At 42.7% G+C, this 25,226-nt stretch overlaps 1 protein-coding gene across 1 annotated transcript in view; it reads right to left on the reverse strand.

Moving 5' to 3' along the window:
* The window catches only part of ITGA8 (integrin subunit alpha 8), a 187,140-nt gene that overhangs the window by 156,222 nt on the left and 5,692 nt on the right, over positions 1–25,226 (reverse strand). Inside the window, exons 3-4 of the mRNA XM_047067331.1 lie at positions 4,413–4,513; positions 1,187–1,310 (exon numbers count right to left, since the gene is read on the reverse strand). Coding sequence (XP_046923287.1) covers positions 1,187–1,310; positions 4,413–4,513 — 225 coding nt within the window. The remainder of the gene's footprint in view (positions 1–1,186; positions 1,311–4,412; positions 4,514–25,226) is intronic.

The raw sequence follows: 25,226 nt of genomic DNA on the forward strand, positions 1-25,226 counted from the left end.
ATTCTTTATCTGCGTTGTTTTATTTCTGATATTTGCTCATTATCTTGCCTAAATTAATCTTGGACTTAAAAAATATTCATGCGGGGGGCACCTGGGTGGCTCAGTTGGTTGAGCGTCCGACTTCGGCTCAGGTCATAATCTCGCTGTTCACGAGTTTGAGCCTCGTGTCGGGCTCTGTGCTGACAGCTCAGAGCCTGGAGCCTGCTTCGGATTCTGTGTCTCCCTCTCTCTCTGCCCATCCCCTGCTCAATGCTCTCTGTCTCTCAAAAATGAGTAAATTTTAAAAAAAATTTATAAAAAATATTCATGCAAAATGGGGAAATATTACTTATGGTTTTGGAAATCTAATTTGGGATTGGGTTTTTGAAAAATCAATTTCCCGAAATCAGTTGCTAGAATGTTCCTTCTAATGACCTTTCTCTCCTCATTGTGATTTTGCGAACTATCGAGAATAAGGAGGAAAATCCCGTGGTTGCTCCCTGACAAATCCCACTGATCTCCAACGACACACGGAAAACTGGAAGAGTTCACAAAAGGACTGAGTAGATCCAAGCAGTCAGAACTGCTGTCCCAAATCCGTGGTGTTCCAGCAAGAAGTGATTAAAACAGCAGTGTCCCAAAGTTGGAACTCGCCAGGCTTGCTTTCAAAGATGCTTTGCTGGAAGATCCCGAGAACGGCCAGATAAGACTTATACTCTAAGCGTGCGGAGCCCTTTTGAGAAATAGGGATTAAACATTTAAGGGAGAAAAGCCCACCATGCAGATAACCCGAGCACACAGCTGCCAAAGAGAGCAACAGCCGGCAGGAACACAGGCTGGACACAAAGCTGATGTGAGAGGGTCCCCAGTTCCAAGCACACTCGCAAACACCACTCCTGCCGTGAACGAGTCAAGTGGGTGGTCACCGTTCTTTAGATTGCGGTGTGAATTCTGAATAGCCGCTGAGAGTTTAAGGCCTCAACTAAGGAACCAATCAATTCTACTAAAGAAATGTCTACAACACGGAAAAGGACCCACAGAATTCTGGGTCTTGGCCCTCGTGTCGCAGCAAGACGTCCTGAAAGGCCGCCCATAATCTTCACCCCATCTCTTTTTCCTTGTCAGTGAGGTTCTGATCTTGCCTGCCCTGCCTACCATAGAAGGGCTCTGGAGCTAAAGTGCCCTTTCAAAGAATAAAGTCACTTACTGTTCCGACAAGGCGAATACTCCGCATACGCGCTGAAATTCTGAATTGCTACGTAGCAGGTGCCGACCGGGTCCTTCTCCGGTGTTGGTTTAAGAGTTCTCCAGTGGTATAAGGGGGCGCAGGCCTGTGATGCATCGAAGACAAAACATATTTTCGTGGCATCAGTTCCTCATGCTATGATATGATTGAACCTGTTGACTAATGTGTCTACATTCATCACAAACTATGTTAAATTAGTGGCGATTTAAGTGGCCTCCAGCATGCTGGTAAGTACCTCAGTAGGCAGAGTTAATGAAACTTCCAAAACCGTTCTTTTCCCCCCAACATTAATCCACAATAGCATCAGAATAAATTAAACATATAGAAAGGAATGAGCTCTCCCCCCACAGGACTTAAAGTTAAATATGTATAACCTGGCAAAAGTAATTATTTCCTAACAGCAAAGAACTCACATCTTCTTGTCTTTTTTAAAACAGTTGGACCTACTTAGACTCAAACGATCATTTCAGTCAGTAAATCAGTGTGATGTATTAAACTGAGAGCTCCTTTTTTGGTCTGCTTGTTGCTTTAAGAAATTATTTTCGAATTCAAAGATGCAGACAAGTTTGTAAACCTCTGTTTTATGGATTTCCCTGGCTTATCGCTGATGGCATATCTTATGACTTTTTAAACAATGACTTTCATTTGGACATGCTACTCCCTTATCGCAGTGTTCCTGACTTTATTTTTTAGTTAATGGTTTTTATTCATGACAAAACAAAAATTAATTTAAGCAACAGAAAGGAAATATGATTCTTGCATGAAATACTCTGGTTGCTTCTTCATAAGCTTGGATTCTTAACAAAAGCATGATATTTGGAAGGATATCAAATACAAAAGAGAATATATGAAGTCCTCTTTAAGTAAATTAATTTTGTTACAAACATTAATTTTGTTACAAATGAGAGAGGCAATAAAATAAATGTGTAGAAAATTATAGGCATCTTTTTGACTTGTTTGCTAGCATGAATCCGCCACAAGTGTGTTTTACCTGATTATTCAAGCACTCATTTCCAAGGACACAGAATTACAGATGCCTGGAATATGGAATCGGGCCTACCTCCGATTTTGATGATATCACTCTTAAAATTTAAAAATGCCAGGAATATGAAGACAGACACTGATTTTGAAGTCTTTCATGGGGTGCCTGGGTGGCTCAGTCAGTTGAGCATCTGACTTCGGCTCAGGTCATGATCTCTTTGTGGGTTTGAGCCCTGCATCGGGCTCTGTGCTCTCAGTGCAGAGCCTGGAGCCTGCTTCAGATTCTGTCTCCCTCTCTCTCTGCCCCTTCCCTGCTCACGATCTGTCTCTGTCTCTCTCTCTCAAAAAAAAAAAAAAAAAAAAAAAATAGACATTGAAAAAAAATAAAGTCCTTTCATGATTCCAAATGTGTGCTTGGTAATCCGCCCAATGCGCAACTACTTTTAGTGAAAATATTTTATTTCTATTCTCAAGTAAGAAGAGTGTTTCCACAACTTGACTCTTTTGGTATTGTGAGGTCTTGGCTGATAACCTAAAAACCATCGATCTCATCCACATTCTTTCATCTTAGGGACCTCTTAATAAACTAACAAACTATGTGCTGATATGTTTAACGTAAGGTTCCAACGGTGAAAGGCAGTAGCGTGGGCAGTGTGGGCGCTCACCTATGCAGTGAGGTATTCTGAAAACCGGCCTCACCTGCCGGATCTCACCCCTCCACCCCACCCCCACACTTAGATGCCAAGAAAATTCTTCCCAGTTCTTGCCTAGAAAGTTATCCTATTTATATCTGTTCAGTTTCACACTGATGTGAAATACACTGATAAGATAAATTTGGACTTTGACCCAACTTAATACATACACACATGACATGTGGATAGTCAAAAAGATACTTCAGCATTTCGAAGTCCTAATAATTATCACGTAGGGCATATGTGATACCCTAAATTTCAGTGCTCAAAGGAAAAAATTAACTTGAAATATATTTAATATTCTCGGATTTCCTTTTACATAATTTTGAAAATGGAAACATGCCCCCAAATTAACTATTTTTATTATGAACGTGGCATACGATTTTCAGAGATGCATAATGTGTTACAGATAAGTTTTCAAGACTTAAAAATATCAATACAGTACCCAGAAGATTTTTTTTAATCCCACATAGTCATTAGATAGAATTAGCTTTCCAAAGCAATTCACATGTCATATGCCACTAAAGGCTAAAAAAGTTTTTACCAACTGTGGAATATGAAAACCATATTAATGCAAGTACAGTTCTATAGAGACCAAACTGTAAATTCTGGATTTGCAACTGGAGAGGGCTGTCTGTATCTTATACATTACCTGCTTATGTCAAAATCTCCATGGGGGGGTTAACCACAGACCAAATAAAGCAAGGTATTTCCTTTAAATACTTATTAAAACATAATTCAAGAAGCTTTAAACAAATCCTAAAAGCCAAAGTTATTGCTTTATTGTTGTAAGGAAATTAAAGCCAATGGTTTAAAAAATTCCCCCAAGAAAAAAATTTCCAGATCAGCTTAATATAGTCACTTATTTCTCAATAGCTTAGACACGTAGATGATTGAAATAAGAGAATCATGAAGCCATAGCGCTTTAAAGCTGAACGATATCTACTTGAAAGTGAGGGGTTTTTTTTACTTTAAAAAATTATTAATGTACTCAGAGAACTATGTAATTAGCAGTTATATATTTTAAAATATTTAAAGTTTATTTATTTGGGGGTGGAGGGGCAGAGAGAGGGAATATCAAGGAGCCTCTGCACTGTCACCGAGGAGCCTGACGTGGGGCTCAAACTCCCGAACTGAGAGATCACGACCTGAGCTGAAGTCGGATGTTTAACCGACAGCCACTCATGCGTCCAAGTGTTGCAATATTTAAAAATCTCTAACTGATATGGAAAACAAGCTTTATCTCCTATAACTTTAAACACTAGAATAAATTCTTTCATTTTAAGGGCTACTAAATTTATTTTTTTAGAATGCTGGTAAGTTTGTCTTTAAAAATCTGACATGTCCTGGGGCACTGGTGGGATCAAGCCCTGCTTCCGGCTCCCTCTCTCTGCCCCTCCCCCCACCCCGCGCACACTCTCTCTCTCTCCCTCTCAATAGAAGTCCTTACATGAAAGCAGTTTTGAAAAACTGAGAACATAATATTGCACAGCATCGCCACGACTCATACTTACCACAACTTCGCCTCGGTGAGCTTTCACTGTTGCCCCAAACCACTGATTCGATTTAAATTCTATAGGTTCCTTGGTTCCATTAACTCTGATCTTTCTGTTGTCTGACAAGGAGGACATGGAACTGTTAAGAACCCGTAAACCGTAGCAGCCAAATATAATATGTAACAATGAACACGTCCGTTAAAACTCTTTGAAAAAAAAAAAACAATGTTCAGACACGGGGTGGGGAGTTCTCACCAAGCCTTTTCATTTAGGAAAATACCAAATGAAAATCGCATTTGAACATGACATTTCACAACTTCACTTACAGGAAGCATTTTTTATTGTTACCACTTAATATTTTCAGAGATAACTGTATTGTCAAGTTGACATGAACTCTAATAGCCTCAAATCTATGCAACTGTCATTGATTTGCAAAAGATCGAAGACCAGATACTTACAAGTGCCTCAAGGAATTTCAAATCTTTCCCAATAGGGAAACCCATAGGAATCTCCCTGAGGGGAGAAGCACATGAGTTAGCTCCTCCCTTGAGTTGGCATGAGTTAGCAAGAAAGATCGTGAAGGACTCCAAGGTCTTGGTTTTTGACAAAGTTAACATGTGTCCACGCAGCCGCAGAAAATAACACCTCAACGTAGTTTTAGGCACACTTTGCAGATGTCATAAGAAGGGGGGCCATCTGGGTAGAAACTCAACCCAATTATAACACTCTTCGGGTTTTAATAAAAAGCAGATATCTTTCTTTTCACTCTTGATTCCCACTCAGCGTATTTCCCACGTGGCTTTAACCACATGGCTGTCACTGGAGCTTCGTGGGTAATAGCTAATGGGTTTCAAAAGACATTTGCACCAGGGAATCTTATTTATATGTGTTTCCTTTGGTATGCGTTTCATTTTTCTTCATTGACTCTATAATAAAGGCATTACAAAACGAACTTTTAACGCCTCTTAAGTGAGGCCAAAATACACATGTAATTAACATGAAGTTGAGTTTCCATATGATTACAGACTTTTAAAAATTATATATAGTCAATCTTAACCTAAAATTGACTTTTACATGTTAGTTGAAAATCATGAATTTCCTTCTTAAAAATCTTATGCTTTTGTTGTTTCTGAGTTTTGTTTTGTTTTGTTTTTAAAAAAAGAGGTTCTAGGGGCGCCTGGGTGGCTCAGTCGGTTGAGCGTCCGGCTTCAGCTCAGGTCATGATCTCGCGGTCCGTGAGTTCGAGCCCCACGTCAGGCTCTGTGCTGACAGCTCAGAGCGTGGAGCCTGCTTCTTGTTCTGTGTCTCCCTCTCTCTGCCCTTCCCCTGCTCATGCTCTGCCTCTCTCTCTCAAAAATAAATAAACATTTTTTAAAAAATTTAAAAAAAATTAAAAAAGGTTCTATAAATCCTTACCCAAAATGCATACAACTGGCAATGAACGGAGCATTTTACAGATTACAGCATAAACTTGAAAAAATAAACATTTATATTTACATCTAGGCACTGTGGAAGATTATAGACCTCAGAGACAATGAATCTTATCACCATGAACTGGGTGATGGGGGCAATTCACTCAGTCTTTGGAATTTGGGTTTCTTCTAGAAAATGAGGCTGAGAACACCTTCTCCCTTTCCTCTTTCACAGGTGTTCAAAGTCATAAAGATGACGTGAGCTACACAAACTCGAAAGTGCCTTCTTTATAAGCTGAGAAGCTGTACGCTCAGAAATCATGTAGCCATCTAACTGAAAATCCAAACCCTTTGCAAATATCTCTTAATTCGAAACCTGGAAACTCAACCCAAGTCCAAGAACTGGAAAGGACCTTGCTGACACACACGTATGATGTTATTATTAGTGATTTTTGGTACTCAGCAGCGAAATTAGTGACACCTCTCAAGACTGTCCATGTGGCTCTGATTCATTACGGAGAGAAAAGGCTACACAGTGGCTTTGGAATGTCCAACCTGCTAAAAAGCCATGAAAAGACCAGCACCTCAAATATTTCAAAAATCTTTAAAGGAGATCCCAAAAGAACTTAGAAAAACAGCCTGCCGGGAGGAAGGAAATGGATCCTGGGGAAAGAGAGAAGCCAGTTCTAAATTGGCCTCATTCTGCTAGAGAAAATGATGTGACTTTACCTTTGTGACTCCTGAGACGTCCTTTCTGCTGTTCAGAGGTTGAACTGTGTAATAACTAGATTAAAACTGTCAACTGTGGGTTACTGTCCAGCAACAAATTTCTTCTGGACCAAGAATACAAATGAATTGGCTTCACTAATTCCACTAATTCCATACCCAATCCCAAGGATTCCATACCCAAGGATTACAACAGAGAATTCCACTGTCCTGGGTCTACTTACTGAGATGAGCTTTAGTCTAGACGGACCAGCCACTCCTTGATCTGTGAGGAGGGCAAATCACCTTTTCAAACTTCTGCTTCACTATTTTTACAAGTTGTCTGATTTTAAATCTCGTGTCAGAATGTCATAAAATTTCAAACGAATAGAATCTATTCAGATGGACTATGAAAGTCAATTTCTCACCCTCCTTTTCTGAGCAAGAGTCTTTCATGCCAAATACCCCAACACAAGGCACTGTGTTATCTCTTGCCCACTGGTGCTCAAGAAACCTCCCATGCATGGACAATGTTTTCGATTTGATTCAATCTGATCTTTACTGAAAACACCCTCCAGGTAATAACTGTAAACACTCAGCATGATTTCAGCCCTGCTGAGCCCTCCTCTATAGGGCCAAGGGCTGAAAGCCTGGAACATACATTTTCTAGACACTCTTATGAGTAGGACCCTTCTGGAATGAGAGGCTCAGGAAAGAGAAGATGGAGAAGCCATTACTTTCTGGTGGCAGGTGCAGGCACACACGTGGGCATCAGCTGTGACAGCTGTGATGTTCTTCCCGCAGCTCTTTAAAGTATCCCTTGATAATAATCCCCTCTTGGTGCGTCAGTCAGCGGAGATCAAGTCCTGAACTTCCATATTGCTTCATCTGCAGGCAGTGACCTTCCTGACCTCCCCACACCCCCAGTGTTTCCAGGGGCCAGGCGAGCCCCTTCATCTCTGGATGCGATCCCTTCCCAGCTGTACTACTCAAAGTGGTTTTTGTTTTTCTGACCAAACTCCCGCTGATACACTGATGACAAGGGGTAAACAGTTAGGATAGAGACACGTAGATCTATAGCAGAAGAAAGGCACTGGTTACCCTACATGCACTGTCAACCCCAGAGAACTCTTGGAAGGGCCTGTGATCATGGGAGATGGTGGAGACTGATAGTCACCTAAGAAGCAATTCTCTCCTTGGCATATCGCAAACTATGGAGAAAACAAAGTCAAAAGCTAGGGGAAAAAATTCATAGTGAATGCATGTGATTTAAGTCTTTCTAAGCAGTAAAAGAGTAATGGGGCGCCTGGGTGGCTCAGTCAGTGAAGCGTCCAAGTTCACCTCAGGTCATGATCTTGCGGTTTGTGAGTTCGAGCCCCGAGTCGGGCTCTGTGCTCACAGCTCAGAGTCTGTAGCCTGTTTTGGATTCTGTGTCTCCCCCCATCTCTACCCCTCCCCTGCTCACACTTTTTTTTTCTCTCTCTCTCTCAAAGGTAAACATTTTAAAAAAGACTATTAAAATTAGTAAATAAATGAAAATCGAGGTGAAAGTTTTTTTCAAAGAAAAGGTCAGTAGATTTAACTTGTAAAAAGCTCCCAAATCAATAAAATAAAAGATTAACATTCTACAGGAAAAAGCTCTAAGGGCTTGAATGGGCATTACATAATAAAGAAGAAATTTAAAAGCCTGTAAATTCCTAGAGAGGTCCTGAGCCGCAAATTAAAACAATAATGGCTTAACACTTGTCACCTACCAGTTGGGCAAAAAATATTAATATTCACTCTGTTTGCAAGACAGTAACTCGACACAGCATTTTGGAAGGGCCATTTGGCAACACATACCAAAGTTTTAAATGTACATTTAAAAAAAAAACCTTTTTTTTCATGTTTATTTTTTGAGAGAGACAGAGACAGAATGCGAGTGGGTCAGGGGCAGAGACACAGGGAGACACAGAATCGGAAGCAGGCTCCAGGCTCTGAGCCATCAGCCCAGAGCCCGATGCGGGGCTCGAACTCACGAGCTGTGAGATCATGACCTGAGCCGAAGTCGGACGCTCAACCGACTGAGCCACCCAGGCGCCCCTTAAATACACATTTTTTTAATGAAAGAATTCAACTTCCAGGATTTGGTTCGAAGGGAATAATTACATAGATGCTTTAAGATGCAAAAGTGAAGATAGTTGCCATCCTGGTTGTGATAGAAAACTGGAACTTAAATATTTATACACAAGGGATTCAAACTGAAATTTCTGTCATCTATAAAACAGACCACTACCCTACTGTTAAAGTATATGTGACAGATTTGTATGCACTGATACAGAATAATGTCTACAAAATATATATACATTTTTTTGTGAGCTCTCCCAAGGCCTTAAGTCCTTGTACCTTTGTCTACTTTCTTAATATAACAAACACTTCCATTCCCACTAGGCAGAATTGACAACTCGGGTCTTTCACATTTACAAACATTACAGTATTCTTTAACATCTATCCCTAGTTCCATTGCCCTCTTTTTCTTCTCCAGAGGCGTCCACCATCATGAAATTGATGTGTGTACTCCTGGCCGTTTAAAAAAGAATGCCCATGAATCCTATAGGACAGCGGTCTGCAATTTGTTTTTCTTAAAGGGGATAAAATAAAATACTTCAGGTTTTTCACTCTCTCTGCCCCTGTAGCAGCAACAACCATAGACAGTGTGTAAAAGAATGGGCTTGGCTACGTCCCCATTAAACTTGACGGGCAGACACAGAAATTTGGAAAGGTACAGACCTTTCATGTGTCATTAAATGTTACTCTTTCACAAGATCTTCCCAAACCACTACAAAATGTAAAAGCTTCTCTTAGCTTACTTACTGGCCACACAAAAACAGATAATGGGGTCAGATTTAGTTGTAGTCTGACAACGGTTTGTTATTGAGTAGTTTGTGCGTTCCTTGAAACTGGAAAAAAAAATGGTTCTGTGCTGGCTGCATGATCCGTGGGTAGATAGATAGCTAGAAAATAGGTAGTAGGTTGGTGGATAGCTAGGTAGGTAGATACATTTAGCTCATTCTTTTAAATTCTTGCTTGGTATTGTATCCCGCTCCATACCCAGCTCTATTTTTTTAGTTTAGGTTAGGTTAGGTTTTTAATTTTATTAACTTAATTTTATTTTACTTTTTAAGGTTTATTTATTATTGACAGAGAGAGAGAGAGAGAGCATAAGCATGGGAGGGGCAGACAGAGGGGGAGACACAGAATCCGAAGCAGGCTCCAGCCTGACACGGGGCTCCGACTCACAGACCACGAGATCATGACCTAAGCTGAAGGTGGACGCTTAACCGACTGAGCCACCCAGATGCCTATTTTATTTTTATTTTTTATTTTATGTATTTTATTCTATTTTATTCTATTCTATTCTATTCTATTCTATTCTATTCTATTCTATTCTAAGAGAGAGAGCAGAGAAGGGGCAGAAAGAGGGACAGAGAGAATCCCAAGCTTGATCCCATGAGCCACGAGATCATGGAAGAGTACCTTTCCGGCACCAGCCTAGAGATGACATTGCTGGGTCATAGAGAGTCACCACATCCTCTTTACCAGCTTTCCCAGAGTAGCTACAACCCACAAACACAGCAGCGGCACACAGGAGTAGGGCCATCAGCTCCTGTCATTGTAGGATTTTAAAGTTTTTGCCAATTCTGTTTTCACTGGCGTTTCCCTGATCATTAGCAAGTTGATCATCTTTTTCTGTTTATGGCCCCCATACTTTTTACCTCTGTGACTTTCCAGTTCACATCCTTTGTTCACTTTCTTGTCTGATTTATTTTATCGATTTGTAAGAAGTTGACATATATTCTGAGGATTGATTCTTTTGCTTACGTATATGTTGCAAATATCTTCTCCCAATTTTTACTAGTCTTTTAACTGTGCTTATGGGGCTGTTGTCCGTCTGGAATTTGTTTTTTTAATATGACATGGCAAAGTATGATTTTTTTTTTTGCAACGTTTATTTATTTATTTTGAGAGTGAGACAGTGTGAGCAGAGGAGGGACAGAGGGAGAGAGACATAGAATCCAAAGCAGGCTCCAGGTTCTGAGCTGTTAGCACAGAGCCCAGTGTGGGGCTCAAACCCATGAACCACGGGATCATGACCTGAGCCGATGTTGGACCCTCAACCAACACAGCCACCCAGGCGCTGCCCCTCTTACTTATTTTCAGTAAGGCCAGTCGTCACCACACCAGCTATAGAACAATCCATCTTTTTTTCTTGGAGAGTTGTAATTCCATATTGCGGTGCTAAACTCCTGACATGATCTGGCCCCTGCCTGCCTTTCCAGCATCCTCCTTTCCCAGGTTCCCATCCTTTCCCAGGTCCTCCAACTGCCCAGGCTCCGTGAGTCGCAGACACATCGACTTTCTGTCCCTTGAACATGCTCAGCTTTTGCTGTGTCTTCGTTGCGTTTACTGTTCTCACTGCCACAGTTTTCCACAGGGCTGAGCACGATCTGAGATGATCGGATTTGTTGGTTGGCATGCTTCCTGTCTGTCTCCTTCAGAATATATGTAAATCCCATGAGTAGAACGTTCTCTGCTTCAAGTCTGTATTGCCCACTTTTAGGACAGTGCCTGACACACAGTATTCCCTGCATGAGTGTTTGCTGAATGAATGACCAAAGCCCCCATGTATTCGTTCAGAAGTCTGTCTAACATATTGTTTACTATGATCTCCCTTTCATTTAAAACATGATCTGGGTGATACTCTGGTTTCTCTTCAGATCGCATAAAATATGATCTGGGTGGTGCCCCTGGTTGGCTCAGTGGGTAGAGCAATGCAACTCTTGCTCTTGGGGTTGTGAGTTCGAGTCCCATGTTGGGTGTAGAGATTACTTTGAAAAATAAAATCTTTAAGAAATAAGATAAAATGTGATCTGGAAAAAAAAACAGAAACAAGAAACATAAAGCCTGGGTGGCTCAGTCGGTTAAGCGTCCGACTTTGGCTCAGGTCATGATCTCACAGCTCATGGGTTCCAGGTCCGTCTCAGGCTCTGTGCTGACAGCTCAGAGCCCGGAGCCTGCTTCAGATTCTGTGTCTCCTTCTCTCTCTGCCCCACCCCATCTCTCTCAAAAAATGAATAAACATTAAAAAAAAAACACCACCACCAAAAACCAGATTTGTAGGCCAACCTGGAACACTTAGATGGGTGGTAGTAACCAAGTTGATTTGGCCTGTCTTCCATTTCTGGGCTTTGAAGCCGACTTTCGTCAATCAGTAGCTTCAGTCTCTGGGCAATCTGGGTACAAATCCCAGTGGGTGGCAAGCCTACTAGGTTTTGGTTCCTTTTTCACGGGAGTATTCATTTCAGAGCAGGAGTGAGAGAGTGTAGAATATGGTGCACATGTGGGCTCCAAGCAGGTTTTTCTAATCTTTTGGCTTAGTCAAATGGGAGGAATTATAAAAAGTGAAGATAGATCACCCAGGGGGAGACAGGAGCTGAAACCGACAGAGGTGCCGCGGAACATTCTGGTAGATGAGGGGATTTTTGAAAACTATTTATAGATAAGTCCTCGACCTCGTGCTGGAAGACAGTAAGCTTCCTTATGCCTTCAGTCACCACTTGGAGTGCACAGCCTTAGGGATTTTCTTAAAGCTGTTGCAGGAGCTGTCCAGACATTTCTAATCAGGAAGAGGGAAAAAGAAATCTTTAAACGTTTGTCTGTAATCTTTCCCATAATCAGCGTGTGCTGTAACAGTTTCCTTCAAACTGAAACTACGTATCTGAGAACAGGGACTACTCCTTTGTAGGATTCAAAATAATATAGCTGTGGCAGGAGCACCCCTTGTCGAAAAGAAACAAGTCCAAGAAAAAAACCTGGGTTGATTTTTATGTCCCGGAAAAGTAAACTTCCCAATGTATGATTCCCGATACCCTAAAACCACTATTAAAAAAAACATTAGGGGCGCCTGGGTGGCGCAGTCGGTTAAGCGTCCGACTTCAGCCAGGTCACGATCTCGCGGTCCGTGAGTTCGAGCCCCGCGTCGGGCTCTGGCCTGATGGCTCAGAGCCTGGAGCCTGTTTCCGATTCTGTGTCTCCCTCTCTCTCTGCCCCTCCCCCGTTCATGCTCTGTCTCTCTCTGTCCCAAAAATAAATAAACGTTGAAAAAAAAAAATTTTTAAAAAATAAAAAAATAAAAAAAACATTAAAGGGGTGCCTGGGTGGCTCAGTCAGTTAGGTGTCTCTCTGGTTCAGGTCACGACCTCACGGTTTGAAAATTTGAGCCCCAGGCTCTGGGCTGACAACTCTCTCTGCTTCCCCCACCCCCTGCCGCCACAAAAAAACAAATAGACGTGTTTTTAAGCATGTTTTTTTTTTTTTTAAACCATTAAAGAACAGCTCTGTAGCTTTCATACTCTTGCTCATTTTATTGTGGTTTTTTAAGTGTTTGAGGAAATACCACATTCATTTTTCCATGTCATGTTCAAGACATGTGTCATTCTTTTTTCCACCCAGTTTTATTGAGATAGAATTGCCATGCAGCACTGGAGAAGTTTAAGGTGTACAGCCTCGTGATTTTATGTGATATTGTGAAATGATTACAATAACACATTTAGGGAACATCCACCATCTCCTACACAGATACAAAAAAGAAAAAAAAAATTTTTTTTCCCCTGATGGTGAGAAGTCTTAGGATCTACTCTCTTAACACCTTTCATATATGCTATACAGCAGCGTGAGCCTTAGTCATCGCTTAGAACATTCCATTCCCAGGCCTTGTTTATCTTACGACTAGAAGTTTGTACCTTCTGACGACCTTCGTCCAATTTCCCCCACCCCTGGTAACCACAAACCTGCTCTCTTTTTCTAATCTTGTTTTCTTTTAGAGTTCACGTGGAAGTGAGATTATACAGCATTCGTCTTTCTGTGTCTTAATTCACCTGGCATAACGCCCTCCAGTTCTAGCCACGTTGGACACAAATGGCAAGGCTTTCCCCTTTTTAATGGTTGAATAATATTTCAATGCGTATATATACCGCATCTTTCTCCATTCATCCGTTGACAGACAGAAATGCATTATCCTGATTAAATGAATATTCTATACATTTATTTATAGACGTATACCATATATGTATACAACATACAAATAGGTGTCTATGCACACAGACATGCGCTGAACAGTTTTCCTGTCTTTATCGAGTAGATCGAATCTAAATGCCCTGCCCTCCACAGCATAGTTCTGGAACCACACCTGATCTCCCGGTATGGCATTTCCTTCCATCCAGGTAACGTCCTCTCTGCTCCCTGTCGAGTCTCACTCCTAGACTTCATACATGATGTTTCTCTTGCAAAATCGTGTTCTTCCTTGTTTGCCAACTAATCGAAATCACTTCCTTAAAAACCTGCTTTACCGAGAGTAAAGCGGTGGTTACCAGGTGACGGCGGGACGGAGGAAAAGAATGATGGTGTTTAACAGCACACACTTGTACTGAGTAGTAAACAGGCCACAGAGATCTAGTGCATGGTGGAATGAATATGATTAATATGACTTTTCTATAATGATGTAATGCGATATATATGCTTCAGTGGCAACCATATTACAACATATAAACGCATAAAATAACATGTTTTAAGTTTATGAATTTTATCATGTCAAATTTATCAAATATAAATAGGTAAATAAGCAACTAAATAAAATAATGAAGTGAATACAAATGGACCCCATGCATTACGTCTAAATAGTGAAATGATGCTCTTAAGTGGATTCTGAGAAACTTAACAGAAGACCATGGGGGAGGGGAAGGAAAAAAGAGAAGTTAGAGAGGGAGGGAGGCAAACCATAAGAGAGTCTTAAAAACTGAGAATAAACTGAGGGTTGATGGGGGGTGGGAGCGAGGGGAAAGGGGGTGATGGGCATGGAGGAGGGCACCTGTTGGGATGAGCACTGGGTGTTGTATGGAAACCAATTTGACAATAAATTTCATATTAAAAAACAAAAACAAAATAAAAAATGAAACTAAAATAAATAAATAAATAAATAGTGAAACGATATAAACCAAACTATTAAGTCAAATGTATCTGTCATAAAAAAAATGCTTTAAAATGCAGCTTCAAAAACTCTTTCTTCTCAAATTGAAATTTTTTCAGATTTTTGTTCTTAAAAAGTCAAACAATATAAAGTAACAAAACTTGTATAAAGAATTACATAAAGGGCTTCAAAGTTAGTAAAAAAAAAAAAAAAAGAATTACATAAGGTACTTAGAGGAAGGTCACTGGAATCTTACCCCTTGGACATAGTAGCTGTTAAGTTTGGTAAACCCCTCCAACCTTTTAGAATTTGAGAGGCTTCTGGCTCATTCCTCTAGTCTAAGCCATTTCTTTACTGGCAATCATGAGAGTTTTATTTAAAAAATCTTTTTAATGTTTATTTTTGAGAGAGAGAGAGAGACAGAGACAGAGACACAGAGACAAAGAGAGCACGAGCAGGGGAGGGGCAGAGAGAGAGGGAGACACAGAATCCGAAGCAGGCTCCAGGCTCTGAGCTGTCAGCACAGAGCCTGGCATGGGGCTCGAACCCACAAACCATGAGATCATGACCTGAGCAGAAATCAGACGCTTGAACGACTGAGCTGCCCAGCCGCCCCATGGAAGTTTTATTTTAAATTATTTTTTTCATATCACTATTCAAATGCTTTGTTTCATACATATTATACAGTTTTCCTGATCTAGATGGGAATATACATCTTCTGCTACAATTATTTCCACATCTATATTGTCTTGCCAAGAATAAAGGTCGCATTTCCAAGTTCATGTTTTTCACAGCCAATAGTGCCTAGCCAGCGTTCTTTAGACTTTTGTTTCGTAATAATCTGAATGAGTCTTCTACATCATATAATATCGTTTGAAATGCTTTTCGTATGCAAGTTAACCCAGGTCACATGTAAGGTTTGTTCTGGAAATACATATGGAATTTTGGTGGTACGATGCAAGTGATTTTGGGAGGGATATTCTGCTAATTCATGATGCAGCTAGGGGAACATCTCTCCAAAGGGACATGGTAGGCCATCTCTTTAATCTGGTAGACCAGATTAAAAACGAGAGAAAAGAAAACTTCCCTGGTAGGAAATGAAAGTCTGAAAGGCAGGGATGGACAGAGCAATTGTAGAGAGCCATCACCTCTGACCTCATCTGCTCCCACACACTCCACTGGTGTGCCCCAGCTGGAAGAGTCTTCTCTCGAAGCTCGCCGGCCCCCTGGGACACACAGGTCACACAGGCACACCCACGCATGCACACACCTCTCTTCAGCTCTGGCCGTTAATGATGCCCTCTCCTGATACCCACAAGTCCCCCTCCAGGCAGGGAAAGAAGCCCTCTTCTGCACACTTAAAGCCTTTACTTTTTGCTGTCACGTCACATGACCATAGACTACCGCTGCCAGGCGTTGAGGCTCTCATCCACTGGACTTGAATATCGCAAGGTCAGAGACTATGTCTGTCTTGTTCGCCATTTATACCTAATAAAATGGTAGCCCCATGAACCAAGCCGGGAGCTTGGAGTGCATCCTTGGCAATCAGCAATCCTCCCAAATTCCATTCGCTAGTCAGTTCCTGTCCACTCTTCCTTCCGAAGCCCTCTCTCAAGTCCATCCATTTCTTTCTATCCCTCTTGCTACTTCCCTAATTGTGACCGCCCTTTCTTTTGGCTCCGTTTCTGCAACAGCTTCCTACTGGTTTCTCTTCCTCCAGGCTTGCCAGTTTTATGATTTTTTTCCTTTATGTTTATTCATTTTTGAGAGAGAGACAGAGTGTGAGTGGGGGAGGGGCAGGGAAAGAGGGAGACACAGAATCCGAAGCAGGCTCCAGGCTCTGAGCTGTGAGCACAGAGCCCAAGGCGGGGCTCGCTCGAACCCACGAATGGTGAGATCGTGACCTGAGCCAATGTCAGACGCTTAACTGACTGAGCCACCCGGGCGTCCCAAGGCTTGACACTTTTAAATTCATTCTCTATCCTGAAGCCGGAGATCTCATGCCACCCTTACCTTCCAGAGTCATCCCTTCATTTCCAACCACAGTGATTTTCTTTGAGCTCCTTGAATGCCTGAGGCTTTCTCTCGGCTCTAGATTTTCTCACACTCGGAATAATTCCCTGGTCTCAAATGTCTTGGCCAAGAAACAGCTGGGGAGCTGACAAGTCTCAATATGGCTTATATGTCACCTTCGGATTGGCAGGAACACAGCATGCTTCTGTTTAGCGCCCAACAATTTATTTGCTTCAAGAAGTAATGAAAACCTCTCGGCAGGGGAATCTCAGGAAGCAGATTAAATGACATAAATCTCTTCAATATGACCTCAAAGCAATGCTTTTAAATACAGGATATGATTGGGTTTCAGGATGAAGACTGCATAAACTGGCCTCCCAATAGAGTTTGAAAATGTATTTATGCTAACTCCTGTCATATGCTTCCCTTTTCCTTGGGATCTCATCTTTGTGGCCAGAAGATGTAGTAAAAAGGATCCCAACCATTCATCTAACAAAATGGTTCACTCTCTGGTTAAAAAAAAAAAAAAAAAAAAAAAAAAAAAAAAAAGAATCACCATTCCTAATGTTACCTAAAATAGGCATTTCAGAAAGAACTCAAACCTTCTGTGTCTGCAGTGTATTCTCGCGGGAGATTAACACTCGGGATGGACTTGTTCCCTGGGAGATCTTAAATCCTATCCCAGAAGAGTAGAACCATAAAATAAGGTGAGCAGAGGCAAAAAAAAAAAAAAAAAAAAAATTTATTCCTGCCACCAGTAAATTCAGATTGATAAATCTGCACGGTCCCTGCGCACTGCCTGCGATTCAATCCTGTGACTTCGCTGCTCGATTCATTCTGCCCCGGGACTACTCTTCACCCTTCCTCCTTCTGCTAACCTGCTCCTGCTCCCTTCTCATCAGCCCATAACCTTGCTTCCCGGTTCACGGAGAAAATGCAAGACGTGAGAAAAGGTCATTGTCTTCATCCTGTCTCCAGACCCACCAAGCTCCTCTCAGTGGTGCCCTTGTTGTGCTGCTGTCCTGTCCCCGAGGAACAGCTGCCCCTGTCCCCTCCGTCTAAGAGTCCCCACCCACCCCTTTACATCCTTTCCGGATTTTGTTCCTACAGGTCCCCTTCCAGCGTCTTTCAGTCGCTGCTGCTTCCCTCTCAACAGGATGATTCCTATTAGACTGCAAACACGCACTAGTATCTTCTCAACAACTCCATTTCCCTGAGCCCGTTTATAGTGAAGGTCCCGGGCCCCCGCTATCCGGGTGGGTCCTCTCCTCTTATCTCTCCCCACCTCCACGGCAACCCCTTTTGTTCCACAGCAATAACTTCCCATTCTCCCTTTACTCCACCTCACAGAACTTGCTTCACTGGCTTCATGACTTCTTCTGCCTCCGTGGCTCTCCTTGTCAATCCCTCCAATATTTCCCCAAATGTCAAGGTGCCCCACGACTCTATCTCAACCTTGATCTCCCCCCTTCTGTTCCCTTCCCTTCTCTCTTGGTTGTCCTTTGCTTCCCGCTTCTCCGGCCACACTCACGCACTCACGCCCCAAGGCACGGTCCCAATACCGTCCGCACACTCGTGGCTTCCCAATCTCAGTCTCCAAGCCTTGTGCTTGAGCTCCAGCTTTCTTCATTTGCCCTCCCACGTGACCTCACCCGGATGTCCAATAAGCAGCTCACATGTCACCTGTCTGGATTCGACTCCTGATTATTTTTCCCCAAGACTTGCTCCTTCCCCCACTGTTCCCTGTCTCTGTCCTGTTCCCCTATGACTCAGGTCAAAATTCTCTCTTTCTTCCACGCCTTGCTTCCGATCCATAATGAAATTCTACCGCCTGCACTTTCAAATGAATCCCAGACCCAACCATTTTTCAACCCCAGCTGCTGTCACCAAACCCCAGTCTCCTTCCGCTCTTGCTTGCCTACTGTCTGTTAACCCGATCCTTGGGGAAACGTAATTCAAATTATCTTACTTGTCTACTCAAAACCACCAGGGGCTGCCCATCACTCCTTGAATAAAATCCAAAGCCTTGACCCTGGCCTTTCAGTTATTATGTAATCTTTCCTCTACTGGGCTCTCTGGCTTCATTTTCTGTCACTCTTTCCCCTGACTTGGGTCCAGCTCAGTGCCCTTTATCTATCTCCCAAGGATACTCTCATCTCCAGACTTCAGCAATGACTTTACTGTAGGCTGGAACACCACCCGACCCTCCATACTTGGTTCCCTCCCTCACTTAATTACTTTAGGTCCTTGTTCTGATATTCCACCTCCTCAATAAAAGTCTAAACACCTGTGGTAAGCAAAATAATAGACGCCCAAAATGTCTATACCTTAAACCTTCCCCCCTGCCCCCAAACCTATGAATATTTTAGGTTGCCTGGCAAAGGGAATTAAGGCTGCAGGTGGAATTAAGGTTGCTAGGGAGCTGAATTTGAGATAGAGAGATTATCGTGGATTATCTAGACCGATGTCATATAAAGGGTACTTGAGAGTGGAAGAGGGAAGCAGGAAAGGAGAACCAGAGACTTGAGAGCACAATGATTCAGCCTGACATTGCTGGTTTTGAAAACCAACGAGGGCTCTGAACCAAGGAACGTGGGCAGTCTCTGGAAACCGGAAATAGGTTCTGCCCACAGAGCGTCCCTCAGGAACACAGCCCTGCCAGCGCGTTGATTTGAGCCCAGTGGGATCTAGTTTCCACTTTGGCCTCCAAAACCATAAGATAATCAGTTTGTGTTGTTTGAAGCCACCAAGTGTATGGTAATTTGTTACAGCGGCACCAGGAAACTAATACCCGCCCAATCAAAAATAGATACACGGGTGGGGACACACCGCTCTCTGTCACCTTGGCCTTACCTTTCTTTTTCTGTCACTGGCTGTGCACCATAAACCCCACAAAAGTAAGGAAGGCCTTGGGCTCTGTTCATGACCACACTTCGACTCTTTAGACTGGTGTCTGCTTACGGAAAGCTACTAACCCTGTTCTAGTCACTGAAATTTGATTTTATTGCCTGCTAACATGAAGCTTCACTTTCGCTTCCACTGTTGTCTTAAGATAATATTTTTAGAAGTAAAGGTGGGTTAAAATGAACCGCAGGGCACCTGGGTGGCTCACTTGGTTAAGCATCCAACTTCAGCTCAGGTCACGATCTCACAGCTGGAGAGTTCAAGCCCCAGGTCAGGCTCTGAGCTAATCAGCTCAGAGCCTGGTGCTTGCTTCAGATTCCATGTCTCCCTCTCTCTCCCTGCCCCTCGCCCACTTGGATGCAGGTACGCTCTCACGTGCTCTCTCTCTCTCAAAAATAAATTGATATTAAAAAGTGAACTGAAATGTGCTTTGAGGGGGGAAAAGACATTGATTTTACAGCACGTATCCCAAGAAGGCTGACTGAAAGGATGAAGGGCATTCGGTCTTCCCGGACAACATTTGTGGTAGAGAATGGAGTCCAGGCAGATCAGGTTAAGGACTGATTTTTGGTAGAAAGTTTCACTCAAATCCCTGCTGACAGAAACACCTTCATGTCCTTGCCATTTATGTGCTCTCTACCGGAAGTGTGAGGGTTGGGACTGCAGCCCCGAAGAGCTATGCCATTTCAGTCCCCCCCCAAAAATATGTCCTACAAAATATGTCCATTAGGGATAGAAGAAAAATCAGTTTTAATCACAGTTTTCAAAGCCAACCTCTTTTACTACATTTCCTATCCTACCTGGTATTCTTCTACAGGTTGTAGATACAATTTTGTTAGGTGCGGATAAAAAAAAAAAGTGTGAAGTAAGTTGGCATGGCCAACCTCCAGAGCATGCTTTGGCCTACCAAATGTGAGGAGAAGTGGTGAATGTCCATTCCGGGCAGAAGCTTTAACAAACAGTGTGCAACGCTCTACCTGCCTTTATAGCTGGAGTGATCTTGAAAGCGCTCATCAATGAGGCACCTCCATTAGCCTGCATCCTTCGTAAGAACCTCCTTACCACCTTACATTAAACATACAAGGGCGCCTGGGTGGCTCAGTCTCTTAAGCGCCCCACTCTTGGTTTCGGCTCAGGTCACGACTTCACAGTTTCCTGAGTTTGAGTCCCGCACCTGGCTGTGAGTTTCCGGTGCGGAACCTGCTTGGGATTCTCTCTCCCCCTTTCTCTCTGCCCCTCCCCTACTCATGTTGTCTCTGTCTCTCTCAAAATAAATAAATAAACTTTAAAAAATAAACACACAGTGTGAGCAAGCGATGCACCTGGGCTGTCTGAAGCCAGAGATTTGGGAGTCATTCGTTACTACAGTAATTCCTGGGTATGCTTTGGCCTAAGACACGTGAAGATCAATAGTGACCAACCAATAAATGTTCTACCTATGAATCCCGTGGGTTTCCTTAGTTCATGAATTCTCAGTGCCATTCCTAGGAGAACGTGCACTGACAGTCTCACAGAGGCTTCGATTTTACGTGTCAACTTGCCCAGCTCAGGGGGTGTCCAGATATTTCACTAAACATTATTTCTGGATATGTCTGTGAGGGTGTTTCCACATGAAATTAGCATTTGAATTGGTAGGTTCTGTACAATGGTGCACCCACCATAGAAGGGTGCAGCCCCTTCTATGTGTCAGACCATCAAGTCCACTATCCTGATGATTCAGGGACAACTTGAAAATGAAAACAGGCGATACAACTCCATCTTCTTATTTTTACACATATAAGGGTTACTGAACACATCCTTAGTCTTCAGTATTTGTAAATGGAAACACCCACAGGGGCGCCTGGGTGGCTCTGTCGGTTGGGTGTCTGACCTCGGCTCAGGTCACGATCTCGCGGTCAGGGAGTTTGAGCCCCGTGTCGGGCTCTGTGCTGACAGCTCAGAGCCTGGAGCCTGCTTCGGATTCTGTGTCTCCCTCTCTCTCTCTGACCCTCCCCCGTTCATGCTCTGTCTCTTTCTGTCTCAAAAATAAAAAAAACGTTAAAAAAATTTTTTTAAATGTCAACACCGATAGAAATAGTACATTTTTAATCTACTCTACCATCTACACTCAGTCTTCAAAATACTTCAGTGAACTCAACAATTTCACTTAGAAATTTTTGCGTGCTTAATTTTACTAGTTTTCCTGATCATAAATACCTGTTCATAGTTTTGAAAATGAGGTAAAAATGCATTTAAAAAAGAAGAAGGAAAAAAGGGGCACCTGGGTGGCTCAGTTGGTTAAGCATCCGGCTCTTGATTTCAGTGCAGGTCATGATCTTATGGTTTGTGGGATGGAGCCCTGTGTTGGGCTCTGTGCTAAGAGTATGGAGCCTGCTTGGGATTCTCTCTTTCTCTCCCTCCCTCCCCTACTCGTGCTCTCCCTCTCTCTCAAAATAAATAAATAAACTTAAAAAAATTACAAAGGAAGAAAAAACTTTGGTTTCAATCCCACTTTCCGAGGACAACCTCTCAACGTATATCCATTTTTCTTCTCTTCGACATGTCTAGATACAATTTTGAATTTTATGCTTTTCACCTGACATTAAAACAAAACCATTTTCCCATATTAATACCGATTCTCGGTAGGCTTCATGTTTTATGATTATAATACTTAATTGTACGATTATGCCACAATTTACTTGACCACCCAGATCGGGGATGTTTGAAGACATTATATTTTAGTGTTTATACCTCCGTTCTCCTAAAAAACAATTGGCAGCAACTTCGCAATTAATGTCTAAAGTCTATTTCCCACTGGGAATGGTAGGAAGGGAGAAGCCAAAAGTACCAGAAAGTCATTACGGGGAGAGAAGGTGCTCTGGATGGTCAGGGACACCAGGGTGTGGGTCCAGGGTGAGTAGGGACATGGGTGTGTATGTAACACACGTTTGAGAGACACCCTGTCCTGTGCTGTATTGTGAATGGAGCCATAACCTGACCAGTGGGAGCGGGTTCACCCGGCTACACCTGGGGCCAGTGCTCTGCATGAAGGTGGGCTATGCGAGGTTCCTGCATAAACCTATTCCTGTAGCAATGGTGTGTGCCTTTCCAATCTCCACACATCCTGGAAACCAGGGCAGACGGATACAGAGGCTTCTGCAACATCATACACAAATCTGCGTCCTTATGTCAGATATCTAAGGTAAAGAATAAAACTGAATATTCTTATGTATATGCCCGGCAGGGTACTTAACGCTGACTGTGAAAACTACAGGAAATGTTTGAGGTGGGGTCTCCTTAGCCTAATGAAACCAGTGAGGGGTCCCATGCTGACTTTCAGTAAGGATAAGAAAATTACACAAGTATGATGCTTCATTGCAAAGATTTCTTCTTACTCAGCATGTTTTCATTGACAGTGCTCTTACCAAACATACTCCGAACATGTAATCCTTTAAATTGCTTTTAACATTTATTTATTTTTTAGAGACAGAGACAGAGCACGAGCTGGGCAGGGGGAGAGAGAGAGGGAGGGGGACACAGCAGGCCCCAGGCTCTGAGCTGTCAGCACAGAGCCCAACGTGGCGCTTGAACCCACAAACCATGAGATCATGACCTGAGCCAGCGTCACATACATGTTTAACTGACTGAGCCACCCAAGTGCCCCTGAATATATAATCCTTTACTTAAAGAATACTAAAGAAGGTCCTACAAGTTGTTTGGACCAATGGTCCCCCCTTATTTGGAGGCAGTGGCCTAAGCTCTTCAACGATAACGTGTGTCCTTATACTGCCAGTTATTAGTTCCAATGGTCCAGGAACTTAAAGACCACATGCTCATAGCAATGGTCACAAAACCACACTGCATCTCCACATCGAATATACAACTCTCTGGCATTCTCCATAAAGATTTTCTTTTTCGTTTCCAAACAGTCAGATCCACTCTTGGTAATGGATCATTCTCTGGGTTTTGACAAAAACACATTAGCCACGTACCCACTGCCACAATCAAGGCATAGAAAGTTCCACCGTGCGTCGACCCCCCTACCCACCAAACTCGCTTGTTCTGCGCCTCTGGGGAGTCAACACCTCCTTTCCAACCCCAATGCCTGGCATTTTTACAAAGACTTTGTTTTGTAATCTATACCTTGTTTCTACGGAAAACAATTAAAAGGCGAGATGATCACTTTTACCAATGTTTATGGATCTAGAAAATTTGGCAGACCTTTGGGGCCATATACTAAATACCAATGGTTCAGCAACTGGACTCTGCAGAACTGAGATTCAGCTCCGTTTCTTCCAAACTGGTGTGGGAAGTGCCTGGCTCACGTCCAACAAAATAACACCAGTGTATTAGGTAGAATATTTCTAGTGTAAATCACCTATTGGTGAATTGCGATTTTCTTACGTACCTTAACTACCCATAACAGAATTCAAATTATGTTTAATCTATTTTTGGATTTCATTATATAGGTGCACCTTGCTTGATGCCTTCAATGTGTTTTTGCTAAGGATATACTTAAACCAAATTTTGAAAATTAAATATTATTCTCTAAGTGAGTGCTTTTAGTGGGATCAATGATAAGTCTCCTATCTATCTTCCTCGAAAATCCCCATTTGTGTATCCCTTATTTGTGTCATCCCTATTGGCGTCAGTCAGGGCACATCTGATCTGAGCTTTTCTCGGAATATCGGCGACGCTCTTTATTCGCACTTGCATAGCTACCGGGCTCTCTATACACAACAGCTAAAGTCTGAAGGCACACATCTCAAGCAGTCACCCTAAGGGTCCAGGTGCTTTTGTCCGCTTTCAGAATAATTTTAAGACAATTTCCTACCTTTCTCCCAGAACGCTGCAGCCGCTACACAGGCTATTCCTGCCAAAAGCCTGGAAGCCTGTTCCATCACGCAGACTTCTAGCTTCTTGAAAAGAATTTTGCAGATCAGGCAACAACAGGCGCCTAATGTTCATACGACTCAACTAGCCGTGGAGCAGATCTGTTTCCCATTTCTAGTTGGAGTTTCAAGGACTTCCTTTTTCTAATTGCTTCCTCGGTTGCTATGTGCTGTAGGGACCACGGCCTCCTGCCTTCTCGTATCAGGACTCGGGTGCGTTCTGTCGTCTGAGAGTCTGAGCCAATCGGGACAAGCTTAGGGAAGGTGGTTGCATCTGTCAAGGGCCGTGTGTCAGGCATGGTAGCCATCACGAGCTGCTCCCAGAATAAGTAAACCATCCAGCAAAACCACCCTCATCGATTCCGTGGGATCCACACTCCATGTATATGTACATGTATGTTTCTGGTTAGCAAAACTTATACTAATCATGGCATGATTAATTCTTAATGGAGGTCACGTTGAGGCTGCCTCCTCCCCTTTTCCACTTGCAGTTGAACTTCCCAAAGCCCAGATTTCTGCCGCCCGTGAGTTCTGTCACATTGGTGTTATTTCCTCTGTCATTTACTTGATAGCTCCGACCTCCGTTTTTCTTCTCTTTGTTCCTGAACAAAACCTGATTTCTTTCTGAGGGAGCTGGGAAAAGCAAGACTTATGCGACCAATATGTTTCCCAACCCCTCCCATGAGAGAGGGCACACCCAATATTATCAAAAAGCAACCCCTGTACCAGTCACAGCGCCAGATGCTTGAAGCTGCCTTCTTATTGCGGGCTCACTTAACACAAAATAAAACAGACCCCAACACAAAGGCTTCCTTCCGGTCCCCAAGCTAAAACACAACTCCCACGAAAAGTCGTACCATTTCAGAGTTTGAGATAATCCTAACCAAACCGTCTTCCATTTCAAGGTTTTGTTTTGTTGTTG

Source organism: Lynx rufus, unplaced genomic scaffold, assembly GCF_022079265.1.
Source record: "Lynx rufus isolate CCGP_SWC_20201006 ecotype Redwood Valley unplaced genomic scaffold, mLynRuf1.p SCAF_7, whole genome shotgun sequence".
NCBI lineage: Eukaryota > Metazoa > Chordata > Mammalia > Carnivora > Felidae > Lynx > Lynx rufus.